At 42.3% G+C, this 18,050-nt stretch overlaps 1 protein-coding gene and 1 long non-coding RNA gene across 2 annotated transcripts in view; one reads left to right on the top strand and one right to left on the bottom strand.

Moving 5' to 3' along the window:
• The window catches only part of LOC140506448 (uncharacterized), a 49,834-nt gene that overhangs the window by 10,840 nt on the left and 20,944 nt on the right, over positions 1 to 18,050 (top strand). Inside the window, exon 2 of the long non-coding RNA XR_011967935.1 lies at positions 17,875 to 17,969. This is a non-coding gene — a long non-coding RNA (uncharacterized lncRNA). The remainder of the gene's footprint in view (positions 1 to 17,874; positions 17,970 to 18,050) is intronic.
• Positions 2,895 to 15,853, bottom strand: LOC140506446 (uncharacterized). The gene is made up of 3 exons (XM_072613625.1): positions 15,556 to 15,853; positions 13,759 to 13,808; positions 2,895 to 9,003 (listed from the first exon to the last, which is right to left on the bottom strand). The coding sequence occupies exons 2-3, from the start codon at positions 13,787 to 13,789 to the stop codon at positions 3,362 to 3,364; spliced, it is 5,673 nt and encodes a 1,890-aa protein (XP_072469726.1). The 5' UTR covers positions 13,790 to 13,808; positions 15,556 to 15,853; the 3' UTR covers positions 2,895 to 3,361.

The following is an 18,050-nucleotide window of genomic DNA, read 5'->3' as shown; positions in this document are numbered from 1 at the left end:
TATGGAAATATGTTTTGTTGGACCACATTTAATGGACATATTGCTTCCCTTCTCAATGAGTCAGGGAGGGGATGAAGAGAGGGAGAGCATTTGGAATTCAAAATGAAGAATGTTAAAATTTTAAAAATATATAATATAAATAAATATAAATGAAAAGTAAAAATTGTCCCAAAAATTAAAATATAAATTTGCTGGAGGACAAAAGAGGAGGAACAAGTCTTGTTGGGAGAGTGAGGCAGTCAGCAGTAGCTATGGTATATGAATGATACTTTCCAGAATACTCTCTAAACCTCGTAGTGGTCTAAAGCTCTTTCCTTTCCCTGGGTTATTTCAGTTTATTAAGAGAATCCAGCAGAGTAGACTGAATTCTGAGATCTTGGAGGAACTGTTAGAACAAGGTTGAATGTATTTCACTCTCTGTTTCTCTCTTTTGTTCTACTGTTATGTGCAACTTGCAGCAGGGCTCATTATTAAGGGTCTCATTCCCATTTAAAGTGTTAGTAGAAAAAAGAAAATTTTACTTGCATCCTGAGTTTGTGTTTTTGCTAAATTGTGATAAGAAGGGAAATCTGGGAATAACTGATTACATTAAATTTAACTGGGTGATAGATCACCCTCCCAGTTTGGCAATCAACAGATTGACTAGGGGCTTAGAACATTTTATATTTCTTCAATCCATATTTTTAAACTTTTTATTTTAAATTAAGATTTTATGTAGACCAGTTGTATCAAACTCAAATAGAAATGGGAGGCACTAAACATAAGGATCCCTTCAGGTCATATATTTGATGCAGTGCAGGGTGTTGGGAACCCTGAAATGTAAGGGTACAGGGCAAGTCTGCCTGGAAAGAATTCGAGCACTCAAGCCTTCTTTCAGTCAAAGTAGAGAGGTTAGAGTGGGCTAGATTCCAAGTGAATCTACAACTTCATGGTGGGGTCAGGGTAGCACTCATACTTATATGCAAAGAAAAGACTGTGGGGAGAAGATTTGGATGGGATTAAGGAGTGGTAAATAGCATGGAGCTGCCCAGGTGCAGACTGTGAAAGGAGTTAAGTGACCTGGGCTGGGTCAGAGAGTCAAAGTGAAAGGACTATTGAAAGGACTGTTATGTAAGTGGGTAGGGATGGGTCAGATGCCTCAGGTGAGATGCCAGGGACTGGGTTGCTGAAATGTATGGGAAAATTCAGGGTCCAAGTCCCATCACTCCATCACACTGACTTAGAAAATCACGCATTTTAATGTATTTTAAAAATGAATTGCTAAATATTTCCCAAATCATTTTAATCTCCTTATGAGCACTTTTTGCTTTGGACATTTCCGTTATAGATTAATCTTATTACCTCTAAGTGGTATTTGCTGTTCAGTTGCTTCTGACTCTTCATGACCCCATTTGGGGTCTTTTAGGCAAAGATATTGGAGTGGTTTGCTAGTTCGTTCTCCAGCTCATTTTACAGATGAAGAGACTGAGTCAAACAGGTTTAAGTGACTTGCTTAGGGTCACACAGCTAATAAGCGTCTGAGGCCAGATTGGAACTCAGGAAGATGAATCTGCCTCCAGACCTGGCGCTCACCTTGTTGCCCTACCTCTAAGCAGCCAATGGACTATTCATTGAGGGTCTTTGAATTTTTCCCTATCCCCTGAAGATAGAAAGACATGATATCTATAAAAGTTCCAGTGAAATCTTTATGTTTTTATATCTCTTGCCCTAGGATGAGGAATGAGTGTGTGCTGCTTTAGTTCTGGAAGTGTCAGAAGAGGCTCTAAGTGCTGCTCTAATTCATTTCCTTTGTGGCTTTTGTCTCCTCCCACCCTTCTCCTCTCTCCCAGACTTCAGCGTCTCCTTTCTTCCACTTAGATTTCTTTATGAGATTGCGATTGTGTATGTGGTTGTGGTTGTGGTTTGTCCTTCATTCTTGAAGAGGACTACGACAGCAGGGAGGTGATGCCATGACTTGCAATTGACTTTGATTTAGGGTGGGGTAAGGCTGTGCAAAGTCACCAGTCTCACTTTCTCCGTCAGAGCCATTTGGGTCCACTGGCCAGATATTCAGCAAGAGGATAAGAGATGGCCCAGGATGCAGTGGGAGACCTTGGCTCTTTTTTAGCTAAGGTCTTTTCAAGTTCTCACTTTTGAGTGAGGCAACACCATTCAGTGAATAGGCCTCTTTCAGAAGTGAATCAAGGAATAGCCCCTTTAATAATAAAAATTAGACCCTCAGGGTAGTTGGCCAAAAGAGAAACAGTTACCATTTACATTCACTCTGAGCCGGGAGGGCTCAAAAAAATAACCAGTAAGTGGTGCTGGGGCAGCCATCTGTTGTCCAATCCATGAGATCCAGAGTGAATTGAGTTTAAGGCTTGGTCTTTGAGAAAGAAATCTAACCAGCAAACTGCAAGTCAGGTAGCTTTTGGCCATCAAAATAACATCTGCCAAATAAAAGGTTCTCCTGCTTTCAGCATGAATCAGCTTGAATTCTTCTGAGAAGCCCCACTTTTAAGTCACAGCAATGAACCATGTCATACAACTGCTAACAAAAAATTTAACGGATTCAATCCCTAAAAGGGTAGAATTTTAAAATAACATAAAGTAAAGATGGCCCTCTACCAAGTTTTTGCAGCTTTATAATGTGTTCACTGACGAAATCATAAGACTTTTGAATCATTGAAATATTGAAGTATAGAGCTAAAAACCTGGGGAAGTAGCTCAGAACAAAGAGGTTTATGGATAATACAGGTATATTTGATTAAACCTTGTAATGAGGGAAACATTCATTGTAACAGAATAATATTATGTTATAGAAAATGACAAACATGATAGAATTTGAGAAGCATGGAAAAGTTTACATGGTCTGATGCAAAATGGAAATAAGCAGAGCCAAAAAATGACATACAGAATGATTAAAACAAGCTAAGTAAAAAAACAACCACCAAACAATTAAAAACTATCTTAATATTATAAAGAAAAAGGTTGGCCCCAGAGATGAGATATGAGAAGACTTCTCTCCTTGCTGTTTTGCGGAAGTGAAATATCCACAAGTATAGAACACTAATTTTTTAAATCATATTTTGATTAGTTTTGCTGAATTTTTCTCCCTTTTTTAAAAAAATAAGTTTTTAATAAAGGATGATTCATAGGAGGGGAAGGGAAAGAGATATGAAAGAAGAAATCTATGTGATTTTAAAGCCCTCTCCCCCAAAATATCCCAATAAAAGCCTATTTAAAAAGGGGGAAAAATCCAGACTTGTCTTTTCACTATATACCTCTATCTCTCTACATAACATTTAAAAATGAGATGCAAAATAAGACTCAAGTTTTGAAGTCACAAGAAGGATCAGTTCCTTTAAAAATATATAATAACTTAATTTCTCCTTTGTCTCCTTTGAAATCTCTCTAGCAGAGATCTGAAAAATCTCTGGGGTCCTCTTCTTGGTTCATCCTCATCTCTGTTCCTCTTACTCTTCTTGGGTGACTGTTGGCATCCAGTTTTACTGGCTCTGTCCTGAGGCTGGAAAAAATTGCTAAGACTTTTTGATTTTTCAGACTGAGGAGTTACAGGTGATGCATGGGAAAATGTTGAAAATGTTGATGGGTGATTGTGTGAAGACCTGTAGAAAGAAGTGTTTGGGGGATCAGAGAGGGAGTATGTCAATGTCTGGGGACATCTGAGGACAAACTTCACAGCTATGTCTTTCTCAGAACTGGAAACAATTGGTATAACAACCAATTGTGCCCCGCATGGGTATTTAATTATTCCACGAATATGAGGACAGCCATTTGGGATCCAGGAGGCACAGGCTAGACAGACCTTATATTTACATGAGATCTGTCCACCATGATGTTGAGTGAAGAGTTCCTTTATTCTCTGCAGGAGAATCTGCTTACAGATGTCATTTTTGATTGTCTGCTGAGGGATGGAATTGATGATGGAATGAACAGTTACAGTAGGGATGCTTTCCCCCCCTTCAATGATATCTGGTTTGACATAATTTAAAAGCTTTGGAGCTTGCCTATTCTGCTCAGGCTGGGTATGGTATAAGAGTTCAGATTCAATTTCATCTACAGAGTCAGAGGTCAATCCAGCCCCCAGCTTCTGGTCACCGCCACCTGTTAGAATTTCAGACTTATTCCTAGGACCTGATGGATGTCCAAATATAGTCCTATACTTTTGGGTTGGTGGGTTGGCTTCCTGATTATTCATCAGATTGATGGGAGCTATTTCCGGAAAGGTGGTGGTGAAATCTGATTTAGTCTCAGGGTGGTAATCAGGAATGGATGGAGGATCAGGAAGTATGGAAGTATGGAAATATGGAGGTGTCACTTGATGGTATGGTCTCACTGACATTTCCACGGAGTGAGGTACATTTGATGGAGATATTATCTGAGTTTGGTGTTCTGGAGCCGCTTCTGACTGGAGGCTGGGGTTGAAAGGAGGTGTTACCCAACAGTTGGGACCAGGGTCAACATCCATTAGAGGTCTTGTCTTATGATCTTGACTTTCTGGTGTTGAGACTTGTTGGTCTATGTCTAGTGGTTTAGTTTCCCAGTGGTCTAGTTCCAATTGAACCGAGACCTGGGAATTAGTGTCTGGAATGTCCCTGGTCTTATGGTCAATGTTTAGTGAAGGAATGATGCATTGTTCAGGGTTGGGTGGAAGTATGGCCATGGGCTTAGGGTCAGGTGAAGCTGTGTTCTGGTTGTCTAACTCTGGAGGGGGTATTGTCTCCTCATCATGGTCCATGAGAGTTGTATCCTGATGATTTGTTCCCAACATTGGCATTATTTGTGAAGGTCCTTGTTCTGTTAGAAATGAGAACTTGGCATTGTAGCCTGGCACATCCTTAACCTGGTGGGAAGGACTTGGGGTTGTGCTCTGAGTTTCAGATTCAAATGAAGTTTGGGGGTCTAAGTCTGAAGGAAGAGTAGCTGGATGATCCTGGTCTGTGAAAGTGATCACCTGAGAGTCTTGGGGCACAAGGATGGCCCAAGAGTCTTGTTCTGGTGGCATGGTTTCCCAGGGGTCTGATTCTGTTTGAACCAAGTCCTGAGCACTGGTGTCTGGAATGTGGTCTTTGGTTTGGTGGTGAGGGCATGGCAGAGGTGTGGTCTTCTCAGGTTCAGGTAGACTTCCTTCATTGCTGTCTAAGTCCAGTGAAAGTGTTGCTTCAGAAACCTGGCCTGTGAAAGTTGTGGTCTGGTGGTCCATTCTGGGTAGCATCATTCTCCAGGGATCTTGCTCTGATTGAAGTGTGACTTGATCATTGAGATCTGGTTTCTCTTTACTGTCTTGGTCAGAGCTGAATAAAGGTATAGCCTGGTTTTGGGATCCAGGCAAAGATGTGTCCTCAGGGTTCATGCCCAGGGTTGCTATTGCACCATGTTCTGTTGTCACTGAAATTTCAAGCTGGTGGTCTGTTTCTAATGGATTTGTTTTCCAGAAGTCTTGGGGTAGTTGAACTGTTATTTGGGCATTGGCATCTGGAATACTATTAGTCCCGTAGTCAATAGTCAGTGGAGAAGAGGTCACATCTTCAGGGCTGGGTGGACATAGAGACATGTCCTTGTGGTCTAAGCTCAGTGGATGCATTTCACCATGATCCTGGGCTGGGAGAATTATGATGTTTGGTTGGTGTGTCCTGGCTGGCTCTGTTTCCCAGTAGTACTGTCCTGTCTGGAGGGAAATTGTAGTCTGGACATTATAGTCTGGTATTTCCTCATCTTGGTGGTCAGGGGATAGTGAAGTCAAGGCCTGTTCTTCAGGTACTGGTGAAGTTATGCAGGGGTAGCCTTCACTATGCTGCATGTTTTCCCAGTGATCTTGTTCTCTTTGAAGTGTGAACTGGCTAGTAGGATCCTGTTTGTCCTCAGCCTCAGAGTCAGGGCTGTTTGGAGGTGTTTCCCAATAGTCTAATCCTGGTGGAATTGTTTCCCAATTATCTTGTTTTTGTAGGAATGTAACCTGGGCATTGGAACCTAACAAATCCTCATTCTGGTTGCTAGGACTGGGTTGAAGAGTTGTCCAAGACAGCATGGTATTGTGGTATTCTATGTCCAGTAGAGGAACCATTTCCTGATGGTCCTGACTTGTGAGAGCTGCTTTCCCATTTTCTACTCCTGGTGATGGTGTTTCCCCATGTCCTTGTTCTGGTTGGATTGTGGGTTGGGTCAGGTAGTATGTTACATTCATAGCTTGGTCATCATGACGGAGTGAAGACATGGCACTGGGATCAGGGCCAGATGGAGTTGTAACCTGCTGTTCTAGCTTCAGTGGGAGTACTCTCTGGGGAACCTGACCCAGAGTCATAACCCGGTAGTTTAGTGTCAATGGCATTGCTTCCCACCGATCTTGCTCTTGCTGGACCTGGCCACTCCAGGCTAATGTCTCCTCTGATATATCCAGTTGTTGTTCAGGGGGAAGTGGATGTGTAGCATGGTATTTGTGACCTGAAAGAGTTACATCATCAGGGTCTATTATACTCGGTGCAGTTTTTGCACCCTCATCCTGGAGTGTGGGAGCTGTTATCTGGGAGCCTAGTTCTGGTGATATTTCCCAGGGTTCCAGTTTTTGTTGGCATGTGATTGGATCATTTGGATCTATTATATCCTGACCTTGGTAGTCATAGTTGGATGGAGGCATGTCTTGGTCATCAGAGCAAGGGAGAACTGTGGCCTGAGGATCTAGGTCCAATGGTCGTGCTTGCCAGTAATCTTGGCTTACAGAATTTGTCACATGGTAGCGTAGTTCTGAGGATATTTCTGAGGATTCCAGTTTTTGTTGGACTGTGACTGAGTCATAGGAGTCTGGTTCATCCTGATCCTGGTAGTCATCATCAGATGGAAGTGTGTCCTGGTCATCAGGGTCAAGGAGAGCTGCATCTTGATGCTCTGTGTCCACTGGGAGTGTTTCCCACTGATCCTGGTTTATAGTAGCTATCACATGGTGGTCTAGTTCTGATGACATTATTTCCCAGGGTTCCAGTTTTTGTTGGTATATGACTGGGTCAGAGAGTTCTGGTGCATTCTGACTCTGGTAGTCATGGCTGGGTGGAGGTGTATCTGGGTTGTCAGAGTTAAGGAGACCTGTGTCCTGATAGTCTTTTCCCAGTGAAGAAATGACATTATGACCCTGATCTATGATAACTATGGTCTGGAGGTCTCTTTCTGGTAGTCTTGTTTCCCAGGGGTCTTTGGTAATTGGACAGACTCCTTGGGTATTTTTGCCTGATGTATCCTCAACCTGAAAGTCAAGATTGGGAGGAGATATGACCTGGCAGTCAGAGACACTACGTAGAATCATGTTGTGATGTACTATGTCCAGTGGAATTAGGGCTGTCCTATTACCCTCCCTTATTGGAGTCATGGTCTGTTGATCTTGTCCAATTTCCCAGTTGTGTGCTTCCTCTTGGAGTTTGATTAGGACACTAGAATTTGGCATATCATCAACCTGGTGATCCTTGATGGCTAGAGGTGTGGTCTGGTTTTTGGAACTAGGTGAAGTTGTGTCCTGGAGGTCTAGTGAGCCCTGTGGAAGCATTGCCTGCTGTTCCAGGATTATGGGATTTGTCACCTCCTGATCTAGTCCTGCTTTCCACTTGTCTAGATCTTTTTGGAGTACAATCTGGGTATTCGGGTCTGGCATATCCTCAGCTTGGTGGTCATGGCTATGAGAAGGTGTGGCTTGATGGTGAGGACCAAGTGCAATTATCCCTTGTTGTTCTATGCTAAGTAGAGGTTTTGTCCAGTGAACATGACCATTTAGAGTTGTGGCTACATTTGCTTTAGGTGGCACTGTTTCCTGTTGGTCTGTTTGTGCTGGTACATCTTTGACTTGGTCATCATGGCCAGGTTGAGGTAGAGCATCAGGTATATGGTGATGTAATGAGAATGGCACTGAAATGGGCTTTCTCCAGTGACCAGATATTTCACTGCTCTGTGGGGTAGGTTTTAACCTAGACTGGTGGTTTGGACCTAGTGATGGTAAAAGTGTGCCTTTAGCCCAGTTTGGAGGGTTAGGAGTCGTAGTCCTCTGATTCAGAGATATTGGATATCTAACCAGCGTCCTGGAGGGGTGGTCAATACATCTTAATAGAGATATTGTTTCCTTGAGATGGAGACTGGGATAGGATCCCTTGGAAGCTTTTGTCTGGACCCAGTGGTCCAGGTCCAATGTTTTCATTGCTGATGGCCTAGACCAGCATTCAAAACAAGGTGGTTCTGGTGTAACCATGGTCTCATGTTGCTGGTGGAAGAATTCAATTGCATCAGCAGTCCCTGCCCTGGCTTGGCTCCAGGGCCTTGGTGAAGTTTGAATCTGATTACCATGGCCCCTTGGCATAGATAGTATGTCCTTGGCCTGGTAGTCAGGGCGTGTTCTGGGTCTAGATACAATCATTGTTCTCTGATTCAGGAATTGGGAAAGACCAGCCTTGTGGTCAGCAATTGATGAAGATAGGGGCTGTTGGTTGGAGTGTATCAGAGCTTTGGCCACTAAGTGGTCATGTTTTGGGAAAATCTTGGGAAGGTGGTTAAGATCTGAAGGCATTTCTGCCTGATAGGAATTTGACTCTACAAAGGACTCAAGCTGGTATTTGGAGCTGAGCGGAGGAATGTGGCATTGACTGACTGGCTTTAAGGCCACAGAAGTTACCCTGTTCTTTGTGTCACGCCTATGATGTGAGAGCAAGGCTGGGGTGGCTTCCTGATGCTTGTGGTGTTGAAGGTGAGGTAATGGCACAGCCATTGCTCTGTGACCAGGGAGAGTCAGGTGTGGCACAGCTATGGCCAGGTGTTCCTGGAGCCATGAGGAGGGCACTAGCTTGTTTGTGTAGCAGGTGTAGGGCACTGGTCTTGAGCTAATTTCAGCCTGACAATTGAGGTGAGACATCTGCTCAGTGCTAGACAGGTGATCTTTTTCCCACAATGGTGAAATCCGGTGAGGGGGACATGGTAATAGCACTGACTTGATCTGGTGACAGTGGCTTTTCCGAGGGAACTGGACCAAGTCTGCAGATGAAGAAGGAAATGTGTGAATAAATGGTAAAGAATAAGTAGACATACAGGGTGGGTGGGGAAACAGCAGCAACGTAAGGAGCAGAGATCTGCTTGGAGTGATACCTGCCCATTTGGATTAGAACCTGGCCATTTTCAACATTCCTCATTTCATCATCAGAGCAAACCCAAGGGACACTTTGACCTTGAGAGAAAGACTTCTTTTTCTGATAACTACCCTGTGAAGTCCCAAGAAATAGTACAAGCGCTGCCATTTTATAGATGAACAAAGCAGGTTACTTAAGTGACTTGTCTATAGGCATGGGGAAAGAAAGGAACAAGTGTTTATAGAAAGTTTAGGTGCTTTACACATATTATCTCATTTGATTCTCAGTCCTGTGGAGGCATGTGTTGTTATTATCCCCCTTTTACAGGTGAGGAAACTGAGGCACACAGTGGTTAAGTGACTTGTCCAGGATCCCATAGCTGGAAAGTGTCTAAGGCCAGACTTAAATTCAGGTCTTCCTAACTCCTAGCATAGTGTTCTATCCTTTGCACTACCTGGCTGCCTCCACAGGGCTGGTGGTCAGTGGTGGATAGTCTAGGAGTCCATCCTATTAAAGTTTAGTAATGATGGGGCACTAATGATGGACCCCTAAAAGGCCCTGGACTTTCCCACATGGCCCAGGGTCCCTGGTGTTTGCCTGGGGAATCTGGCTCTTCCCAGTTAATAATCCTTTCCGCTGCCCTTTCATTGGAGCCCCCATTGTCTGCACCTGGCCCCACCCTAGATCCCCACTCCTTAGTTCCATCTAGACCCCTTGTCTGTTACCTGCTAGTCACCCCAGCCTATTGGCCACTCCTAGATCCCCTTGAAATTTTCCCACAAAATCTTTTTCCCTTATAAAAGAGGTCAGGTTTCTTTTTTGTTTGTTTTGTTTTGTTTTTTTATCAAATGCACTGGTTCTTAAAAGTCCTGCTCACTTTTATTGGTGAAACAATAAATCTTGTCTCTGAAAGAAGGTTTGAGTCAAATTCTTTCTAGGTGGGACCTGTATCTTTTGCCCTTGAATTTTGGGGTTCTCAGCACCCCTAGACCTCAAAAGTATGTCAGTGCTTCCCACTGGTATGGGTCTTGTAACTGGCAGAAACAAGACCATGGTTTGTTGAATCTTATTGCCACTAAAATGCCCAAAGCCTGCTGCTGTGGCACCTTCCCTCATCTTTCCGGTCTTGTTACACTTTATGCCCCACCCCCTTACTATTCTTTAGACAAGACATTGCCTCTCCTGCATCTGTGCATTTTCACTAGCTGTCCATCATGCCTGGAATTCTCCCCCTCCTCATCTCAGGTTCCTTCTTGGCCTCTCTGGTTTCCTTCAAGTCCCTACTAAAATACTTCCTTCCTTCTACAGGAAGCCTTTCTTGATTCCCCCATTAATTATAGTGCCTTCCCTGTATATAGCCTGTTTTGTATATAGTTATTTGTATGTTGTGTCCCCTATCAAATTGTGAATTTCTTGAGATCAGGGACTACTTGAGATCTTTAACCTTTCTTTATATCCCTAGTGCTTAGTGAAGTGCCTGGGCTGCAGGAGGCATTTAATAAATGCTTTTTGACTAAATTGGTCTGGGAACTAACAACTTCAAGTTCAAATGAGTGGAGCAACCCATACAAAGGCTCAGAAGGAGAGAGTTGATGGATTTAAGTTGACTGAAAATTGATGTTTTCCCACCATCTGCCACCTTCATTCCTACTCACATGCGGCTGAATGGAATGAGAGAAAATGTTGTAATCATGTTGCCTGGGTCCACTATGAATAAATTTTTAAGTTAATTTCAACTGGATGCACTGCAAACAAGGCAATCTGCTCCTCTTCACTATAATCGGTTCCCTATTCTCTTGTAGCAATTGTTCCAACCTTTCCTTCTCTCCTTATGTTTCCCATGACACTTCCTTTTCCACCCCCCACCTCAGAATGTAGCTTCACACTTAGTTGAAAACATTTTGGTCATTCTGAAAGAGTTTTCTCTTCTCCCTTCTTCATCTCATATCCCTCTCCAGCATCATCCCCTATTGTTTCCTACTTCACTCCAGTCTCTGATGCTGGCATGGCACTGTTGTTCAGTTGTGTCTGACTCTTCATGACCCCATTTGATGTTTTCTTGGCAAAGATACTGGAGTCATTTGCCATTTCTTTCTCCAACTCATTTGACAGATGAGGAAACTGAGGCAAGAAGGATTAAGTGACTTGCCTAGAGTCACACAGCTAGTAAGTGTCTGAGGCTGGATTTGAACTCAGGAGAGGATGAGTCTTCTTGCCTCCAGGACTGCCCACTACATGGGCACATCTGTGACATGGCATATCTGCTTGCTAAAATCTACTCTTTCACAACATGTAACCCCTGATCCCCTCCTCTCCCATGTTCAGTAGTAGATTGCCCTCTGTCATCCCCCTTTTCTCTCTAATCTCCAATCTCTCCTAGATCTACTGGCTCTTCTGCTTACAAACATGTCCACACCTCCTCTTTCTTTAGAAAACCCCCACTAGACCTGGAAGGACTTATATGATCTGATGCTGAGTAAAAGGAACAGAACCAGGAGAACTTTGTGCACAGCAACAACCACAGTGTGCGAGAGTTTTTTCTGGTAGACTTGGAATTTCGTAATAACACAAGAACGTATTTTAAAAAAAATCCGAATGGTGGTTCTCTAAGGCAAAATGCCTTCCACACTCAGAGAAAGAAATATGGAAGTCATTCGCAGAATGTAGCAGATCATGTTTGTGTGTGTGTGTGTTTTTGTGTATCATGTTTTGATTTGTTATATGATTTCTTCCATTTATTTTAGTTCGACCGCATAACATGGCTATAGTGAAAATGTACTCAATAGGAAAGTACATGTAGAATCTATACAGAATTGTATGCGGTCGTGGGGAGGGAGGGGGGTAGTGGGGGGTAGGTGTGGGGAGGATAAAATCTTAATTTTATGGCAGTGATTGTAAAACATTAAAAAATAATAATAATAAAATAAAATTAAAAAAAAAAGAAACCCCCCACTAGATCTGATCATACCAGCCAACTATCATCTTATATCCCTATTTCTCTTACTCTTAAAAAACCAAAACTGTCTGCTAGTAGATGGTCTGCCTGCCACAAATCTCTCCTCCTTCCAATCTATCTTCCACTCAGCTGTTAAAGCTGTCTTCCTAAAATGCATACACACACAACCCTCCCTCAATTCAATAAACTCCAGTGTGGCTCCCTATCACCCCCAGGATCAAGTGAAAAAAAATCCTTTGTTTGGCATTCAAAGCCCTTCCTCATCTGGCCTTCTTGTGCATTTCCTATCTTCTTATGCCTTCTACCCCTATGTACATTGAGATCCAATGACACTGACCCGCTGACTTCCTTCTTCCTCCTGAATCAGTGTATTTTCACTGGTTGTTCCAAATACTCATAATTTTCTCCATCCTCATCTCTGTCTCTTGACTTTTCTGGCTTCTTTGAAGTTCCAGATAAAATTCTACCTTCTACAGAAAGCCTTTCCCATCCCCTCCCTCTTTAATATTAGTGCCTTCCCTTCTCAGTTATTTTCAGTTTTTCTTGTCTGTAGCTTATTTGTACATATTCGTTTGCATGTAGTCACCCCATTGGACTATGAGCTCCTCAAGGGCAGGGACTATTTTTGCTTTTCTTTGTCCCCAGTGTTTATTACGTTTGGCATGTAGCAGACAAGTAATAAATGCTTATTGACTGATGCCTCCATTTACTCTGTTTGAAGCTCTTTACAATCTGGCTCCTCACCTCATCATTAAATTGAATGTTACTAATTGAAATGGAAAGTTACTAATAGTCTCTTAATTGAAAAATCTAATGACCTCTTTTTTCTTTATCCTAGTCCTTCTTACTCTTTCTTGCACCATTTTTGCTATTGACCACCTTTTCTTCTCCTTCTCCTTCTGGATACTCCCTTTTCAGAGTTTTCATGATTCTGCTCTCTCTAGGTTCTTCTCTGACTTACTGTTCAGTCTCTTTTGCTGTATCTTTATTTGTGTCATGCCTCGATATGGTGGCTGTTCTCAAGGCTCTGTCATTGGTTGGCATCTTTTCTCTCTATGCTCTTACTTAATGACCTCATCAAGTGGATGATCCCATGGCATCCAATTATCATCTCTATGCAAACCACTCAGATTTATTTACCCAATCCTAATTTCTCTCTCTTAAGCTTTACTCCCAAATCCTCAAATATCTTTTGGACATTTTTGAACTGATCATCCATTTGTAACTCAACCTCAATATGTCCAGTCAGAACTCATTCTTTCCCCCCAAAACTCTCCCCTCTTCTGAACTTCCTTATTACTGTAGAGATGACTTATCATCACTCCAGTCCCCCAGGTTTGCAGCCTCAGGGTCATCCACGATGATTTTTCTCTCTTACTTACCCTACGTATCCAATTAGTTACTACATCTTTTAATTCCTTTCTCTACAACTCCTCTCCTCCATAGGTTTTCTATTTCTCACTCACATAGCTACCAACTTCACGATCCTCTCGCCTGAACTGTTGTAATAAAGCTTCAATTTTCAATTATAATGATGCCTTCTGAGATTACTTTCCATCTACTCTGTATTTGTCTGGTATATTCTGATTTGTATATCTGTGATCTTCACTGTTAGAATGAAGCTTTTGTTTTTTCTTTGTATCTCCATCTTAGTCAACAAAAGCAAGTGCTTAATAAATTCTTGTCAATTGATGGATTCATTCTTACCCTTGGGAAATATCCGGTGTCTTCTTGGCATTCAGCTACTGAAGGATTTCCTAGAGGGAAATGATGTGTCAACAAATAAAGTGCTAAGAACTCTGGTTTCCATAACTATCCCATTCTCCCAACTAAAGTAGTAGCAGCCCAAGAATGCCCTAATAGCTAATTTTGTACAGTTTCAGTCACTTCTTTTTCTTCTTTTTAATCCAGTTCTCATTCCCTTCCTGGGTTTTACTTTTCAATGTAAAGTTAATATTTTCTTACCTTCGAACCAGCCTCCACATAACTGATTAAACTAATCAATTCCTTCAGGTCACTTTCTGTTTCCTCCTTCCTCCATTTCATATTGGTGGCCCTCATCATTAAAAGTAATCTAAAGAAAGGAGCTAAGAAACTCACCTATATGTCAATATAAGCAATGGAGGGGGGAAAAGTAGAACTATCCTTCTAGTAACATTTTAGCAAAATTTAGTGAAAAGGATGAATCTTGAAAGGTAGAAATTCATCTATTTCCTGTGATTTCAAGTAGCTTTTTCTTAGTGGAGGATGGCTGGCTTCTCCCAGGCTCCCTAAATCTCAAATTGTCTGAGTAGTTCTACAATTCTTTGTTTTGCAAAATCCTATGGACCCAGGGTCATTACTCCAATGGCTCCCATCTCCACTTCTTTCTCCAGAGTTCTCTCACATATATTTTTATTCTTTATTTCACAAGAGATAAGGTCGGTGTATTGAATAAAAAGTGTTGGCCTCTAAAGAGTCAGAATGACTGGAGTTGAGAGTCTTGACTGTTCTACCCAGAGCAAGCCTTTCTTAACCCTTTCAGTGACTTTAAGCAAACCAACTCTCTAAGACTAAATAGACTGAGTACCCATCTGCAATGATAAAGGGAGTTGCCTATATATTGAACATACTACCCACCTTCCAATATTTTTTAAATGATAATGAAATACGTTTAATATTGAGATAGGAGATAATTTTTTAAAACAAATTTTAAAACATCGTTTTGAAAAAGGTCACCAGCTATCAGAGGGGTCCATGACACAAAGAATCTTGCTCTAAACCCTCCCACAGTCTGCCTGCTTTCCCATCTCCTCTCAGGGTGAGAGGACTGAAAAGAGTCTCCCATGGTGCAATTTTATCCAGGAGCCAGGGGGAAATTGCTTTGAAAGTCTAAGCAATTAGGACCTAGAGGCAGTCTCAGGTTGACATCAAAGAGGGAGAGAATGTGATAAAGCACCTACTCCGTCCCCTGCACACTGCTAAAAGGCCTTTAAAAATATGTTAGCTCATTTGATCCTTACAACAACCCTGTGAGGTAGGGTGCTCTTATTATCCTTCTTTTACAGTTGAGGAAACTGAGGCAAACAGAGGTTAAGTGACTTGCCATAGAATCACTTAGCTAGAGTAAGTGGCAGAGACTAAATCTGAACTGTTGTCTTCCTGACTCAGTCTCTGTTCTCTTTTCTTAGTAACTTATAGGAGCAAACAAGAAAATCCATTTTGTATGTAGATAATGCTCAGGTGGCTTATGTTTTTTCCCCAGAGCCTATAGGAAAGGGTTGTCCCTTAAGAGATAACTGTGACCTAGTTGTTTCCAACGGTGAGGACAAAGGAAGAAAAATCATTTCCATCTCCTATTCCTGGCATAAGGAATGTCTATCACATTTATCCCTAAAGAAAATTCCCTCCCACAAAAATATCCTCATGACCCCCCGGATAGAAACTGTCCTAATCTCCCCATTCCCACCCTGCCCCATAGTCTGGTATCCCATCCAACAAAGCAGGTACCATCAGGCCTCTTACCTATAAGAACTTCTAGAAAAACAGGAACTAGGCACTGAAGGTCAGCAGTGTAGCCAGTCCATTTCTAGCTTCTGCTTCCTGAAGAGGAACTGCTTCTACAGAAAAAATAAAGTCAGTGTTTTTTCTTCTCTCTTTCTCTGTCTCTGTCTCTTCCCCTCTCTCTTTCTGCCTCACTGTCTCTCTCTTTATCTCTCTGTCTCTCCCTCCCTCCTTTCCTGTCTCTGTTTCTGTCTCTCTCTCATGCTCTCTTGTTCTGTGATGGAGAGAAAAAACTAGATATACTTTCTCAGCGGTACAGAGCAGGACTAATCTGACTCCTGGTTTTCCTAGTAAGGGGATCTGAGGTGGCCCTGACATCACAAGGCACCACTTGTCCTTTGTCAGCCAGCAGTTAGAGTTTCTCCCACTCACCTCTGTCATTTCAGGCCAGAGTAATCAGAGACAGATGGATGATGTGTAAGATGGCTAGTACCCTGAACACAAGCCACCCTGGCTTGAAGGGGTTTCAAACTAAATTTCCTACTCATTCTCATCAAATAGTTTTATCACTTTTCTACCCACAGAGCATCTCAATGTAAGACTGAAAAAAAACCAAACCCAAAACTCTTGTGGTTTAATTTCTAGTTCTCCTTAATAAGGGAACAAATACTTGTGCCCAGCATGGATAAATAAGACTATGACAGGCTTCTCTCTAAAGCTTTGGGACACGTATTAGAAAGCAGAAAGGAAAGCTGATTCAAGGACACATATGTGGTTTCTTTTGTGATGGGGTTTGAAGTTTGATAGGCTTTGAATTCACATATCCATTTTGGGGGTCTCATGAATGCAGAATGGCACACAAATACCGTAACTCATAAGAAAATTCACTTTTCCCTCCTCCATCCCCTCTTCTCCCTCCATCTCCATCATCTCTTCTCCTTCTTTCCTAACACTATCCTTCATCCCCATTCATGCTCTTGAACCAGATTTTTGTCTAAGAAGCAACTAGCTGGTACAGTGGATAGAGTGCCAGGCCTGGAATTGATACAGTTTCGAGTGCTGGGAACCCCAAAATATAAGGGTACAGGACGGGTGTTCCTTGAAAGAATTTGACCTTTCAAACCTTCTTTCAGTCAAAGTAGCAGGGTTTAGTTGTGTCACCAATAGAAGTGGGTTAAATTCTAAGTAAATCTGAGCAATTTAATGGGGGTAAAATTGGCACTCGTATACTAGAAAAGATGATCCTGAGAAGGTCTGGATGGATTAAGAAGTGGTAAATAGCCTGGAGTGGCCCAGGGGCAACAGAGAAAGGGTCTAGATGGGATTAAGGAGTAATAAATGGCCTGGGGTGGGCAGGTGCAGACAATAAGAGGAGTTATGTGGTTGCAGAGACACAGTGAAAGGGCAGTTATGAAGTCTGGGATGAGCCAGTTGCCTTAGGTGAACCCTGAGGGGCTGCGTTGTGTGGGCTTTTCCTTTTAGGGTCCAGGTCCCATCACCCCATCATGCCTGGGTAAATTACTTTAATCTTGGTCAGCCTCAGTTTCCTCAACTGCAAAATGAAAATAATAATCACTCCTATCTCCAAAGGTTATTATGAGAATGAAGTGAGATAGTGTTTGTATAGATCTTAGCCCAATGCCTGGTACACAGAAGGTGTCTATTAAATGCTTGTTATTTTCCTCCCCACCTCTCACCCCTGCCCCACCCCAGTCACCAATTTCTTACCTACTGAAACCCTCCTAATAGAAGGATAGAGGCCATTAACAAATCTCATGGAGAATTTTGAAAGAGGACCACAATCTCTTTGGGAGGCCCTACATTATAATCCTTTATATATTTATGGCCACTTGGACTCAAGGTACTCTTGCTATCTATTGGGTCAAAAGTCAGACTCCCTTTGACTTGCCATCATGTCCCTAATCAGAGCTGTTGACTGATGTTTCTGTGTCCTTTCTTATCATAGCTGTATACAGGAGCAGCTAGAAATAATAAATGCAGAAGAATGTTAGAATTAAGAAGGATCTTCAGATAGAAGGTGGGATTTCAGCTGGGACTTGAAGGAAATCAGGGAATGAATCCCAGAGGCAGATATGAGATAGGAGAAAATTCCAGGCAGGAGACAGTCAATGAAAATGCACAAGAGACAGGAGAGGGAGTGTGTTATCTGAAAAACAGCAGAGGCTAGTAACTAAATCTTAGAGTACTTTGAAATGGGTCACTAGGTATAAGAAGACTGGAAAGATGATGGGGTGGGGGCTGGGCTTGATGGGTGGGCTTTGGGTGTTTTGGTGACAATGAGATCTGACAGATCCTATTTCCACTTTTGCCACTTACTAGACATGTGCCTTTGGGAAGTACTGAATAGCAGAGAGCTCCCTCTCAGTGGATTCCAGAGTAAATGGGAGGAAATAAGTTATAAGAAGATTGGAAAGGTGGGTGAGTAGGGGCAGTTCATGAAGGGGTTTGAATGTCAAACAAAATTTTATATTTGATTGTGGAGGTGATAGGGAGCC

Source organism: Notamacropus eugenii, chromosome 5 (assembly GCF_028372415.1).
Source record: "Notamacropus eugenii isolate mMacEug1 chromosome 5, mMacEug1.pri_v2, whole genome shotgun sequence".
In the NCBI taxonomy this organism is placed as follows: Eukaryota; Metazoa; Chordata; class Mammalia; order Diprotodontia; family Macropodidae; genus Notamacropus; species Notamacropus eugenii.
This window is presented reverse-complemented; position numbering and strand designations above follow the sequence as displayed.

What these genes read in the sequence shown, in the direction of transcription:
- LOC140506446 (XM_072613625.1), bottom strand. Translation starts at nt 13,789, where the DNA reads ATGCCAAGAAGACACCGGATATTTCCCAAGG. An exon ending in ACACCGGATATTTCCCAAGG is followed by an intron (nt 9,004 to 13,758) that starts GTAAGAATGAAT and finishes CTTCATCTGCAG; the next exon opens with ACTTGGTCCAGTTCCCTCGG.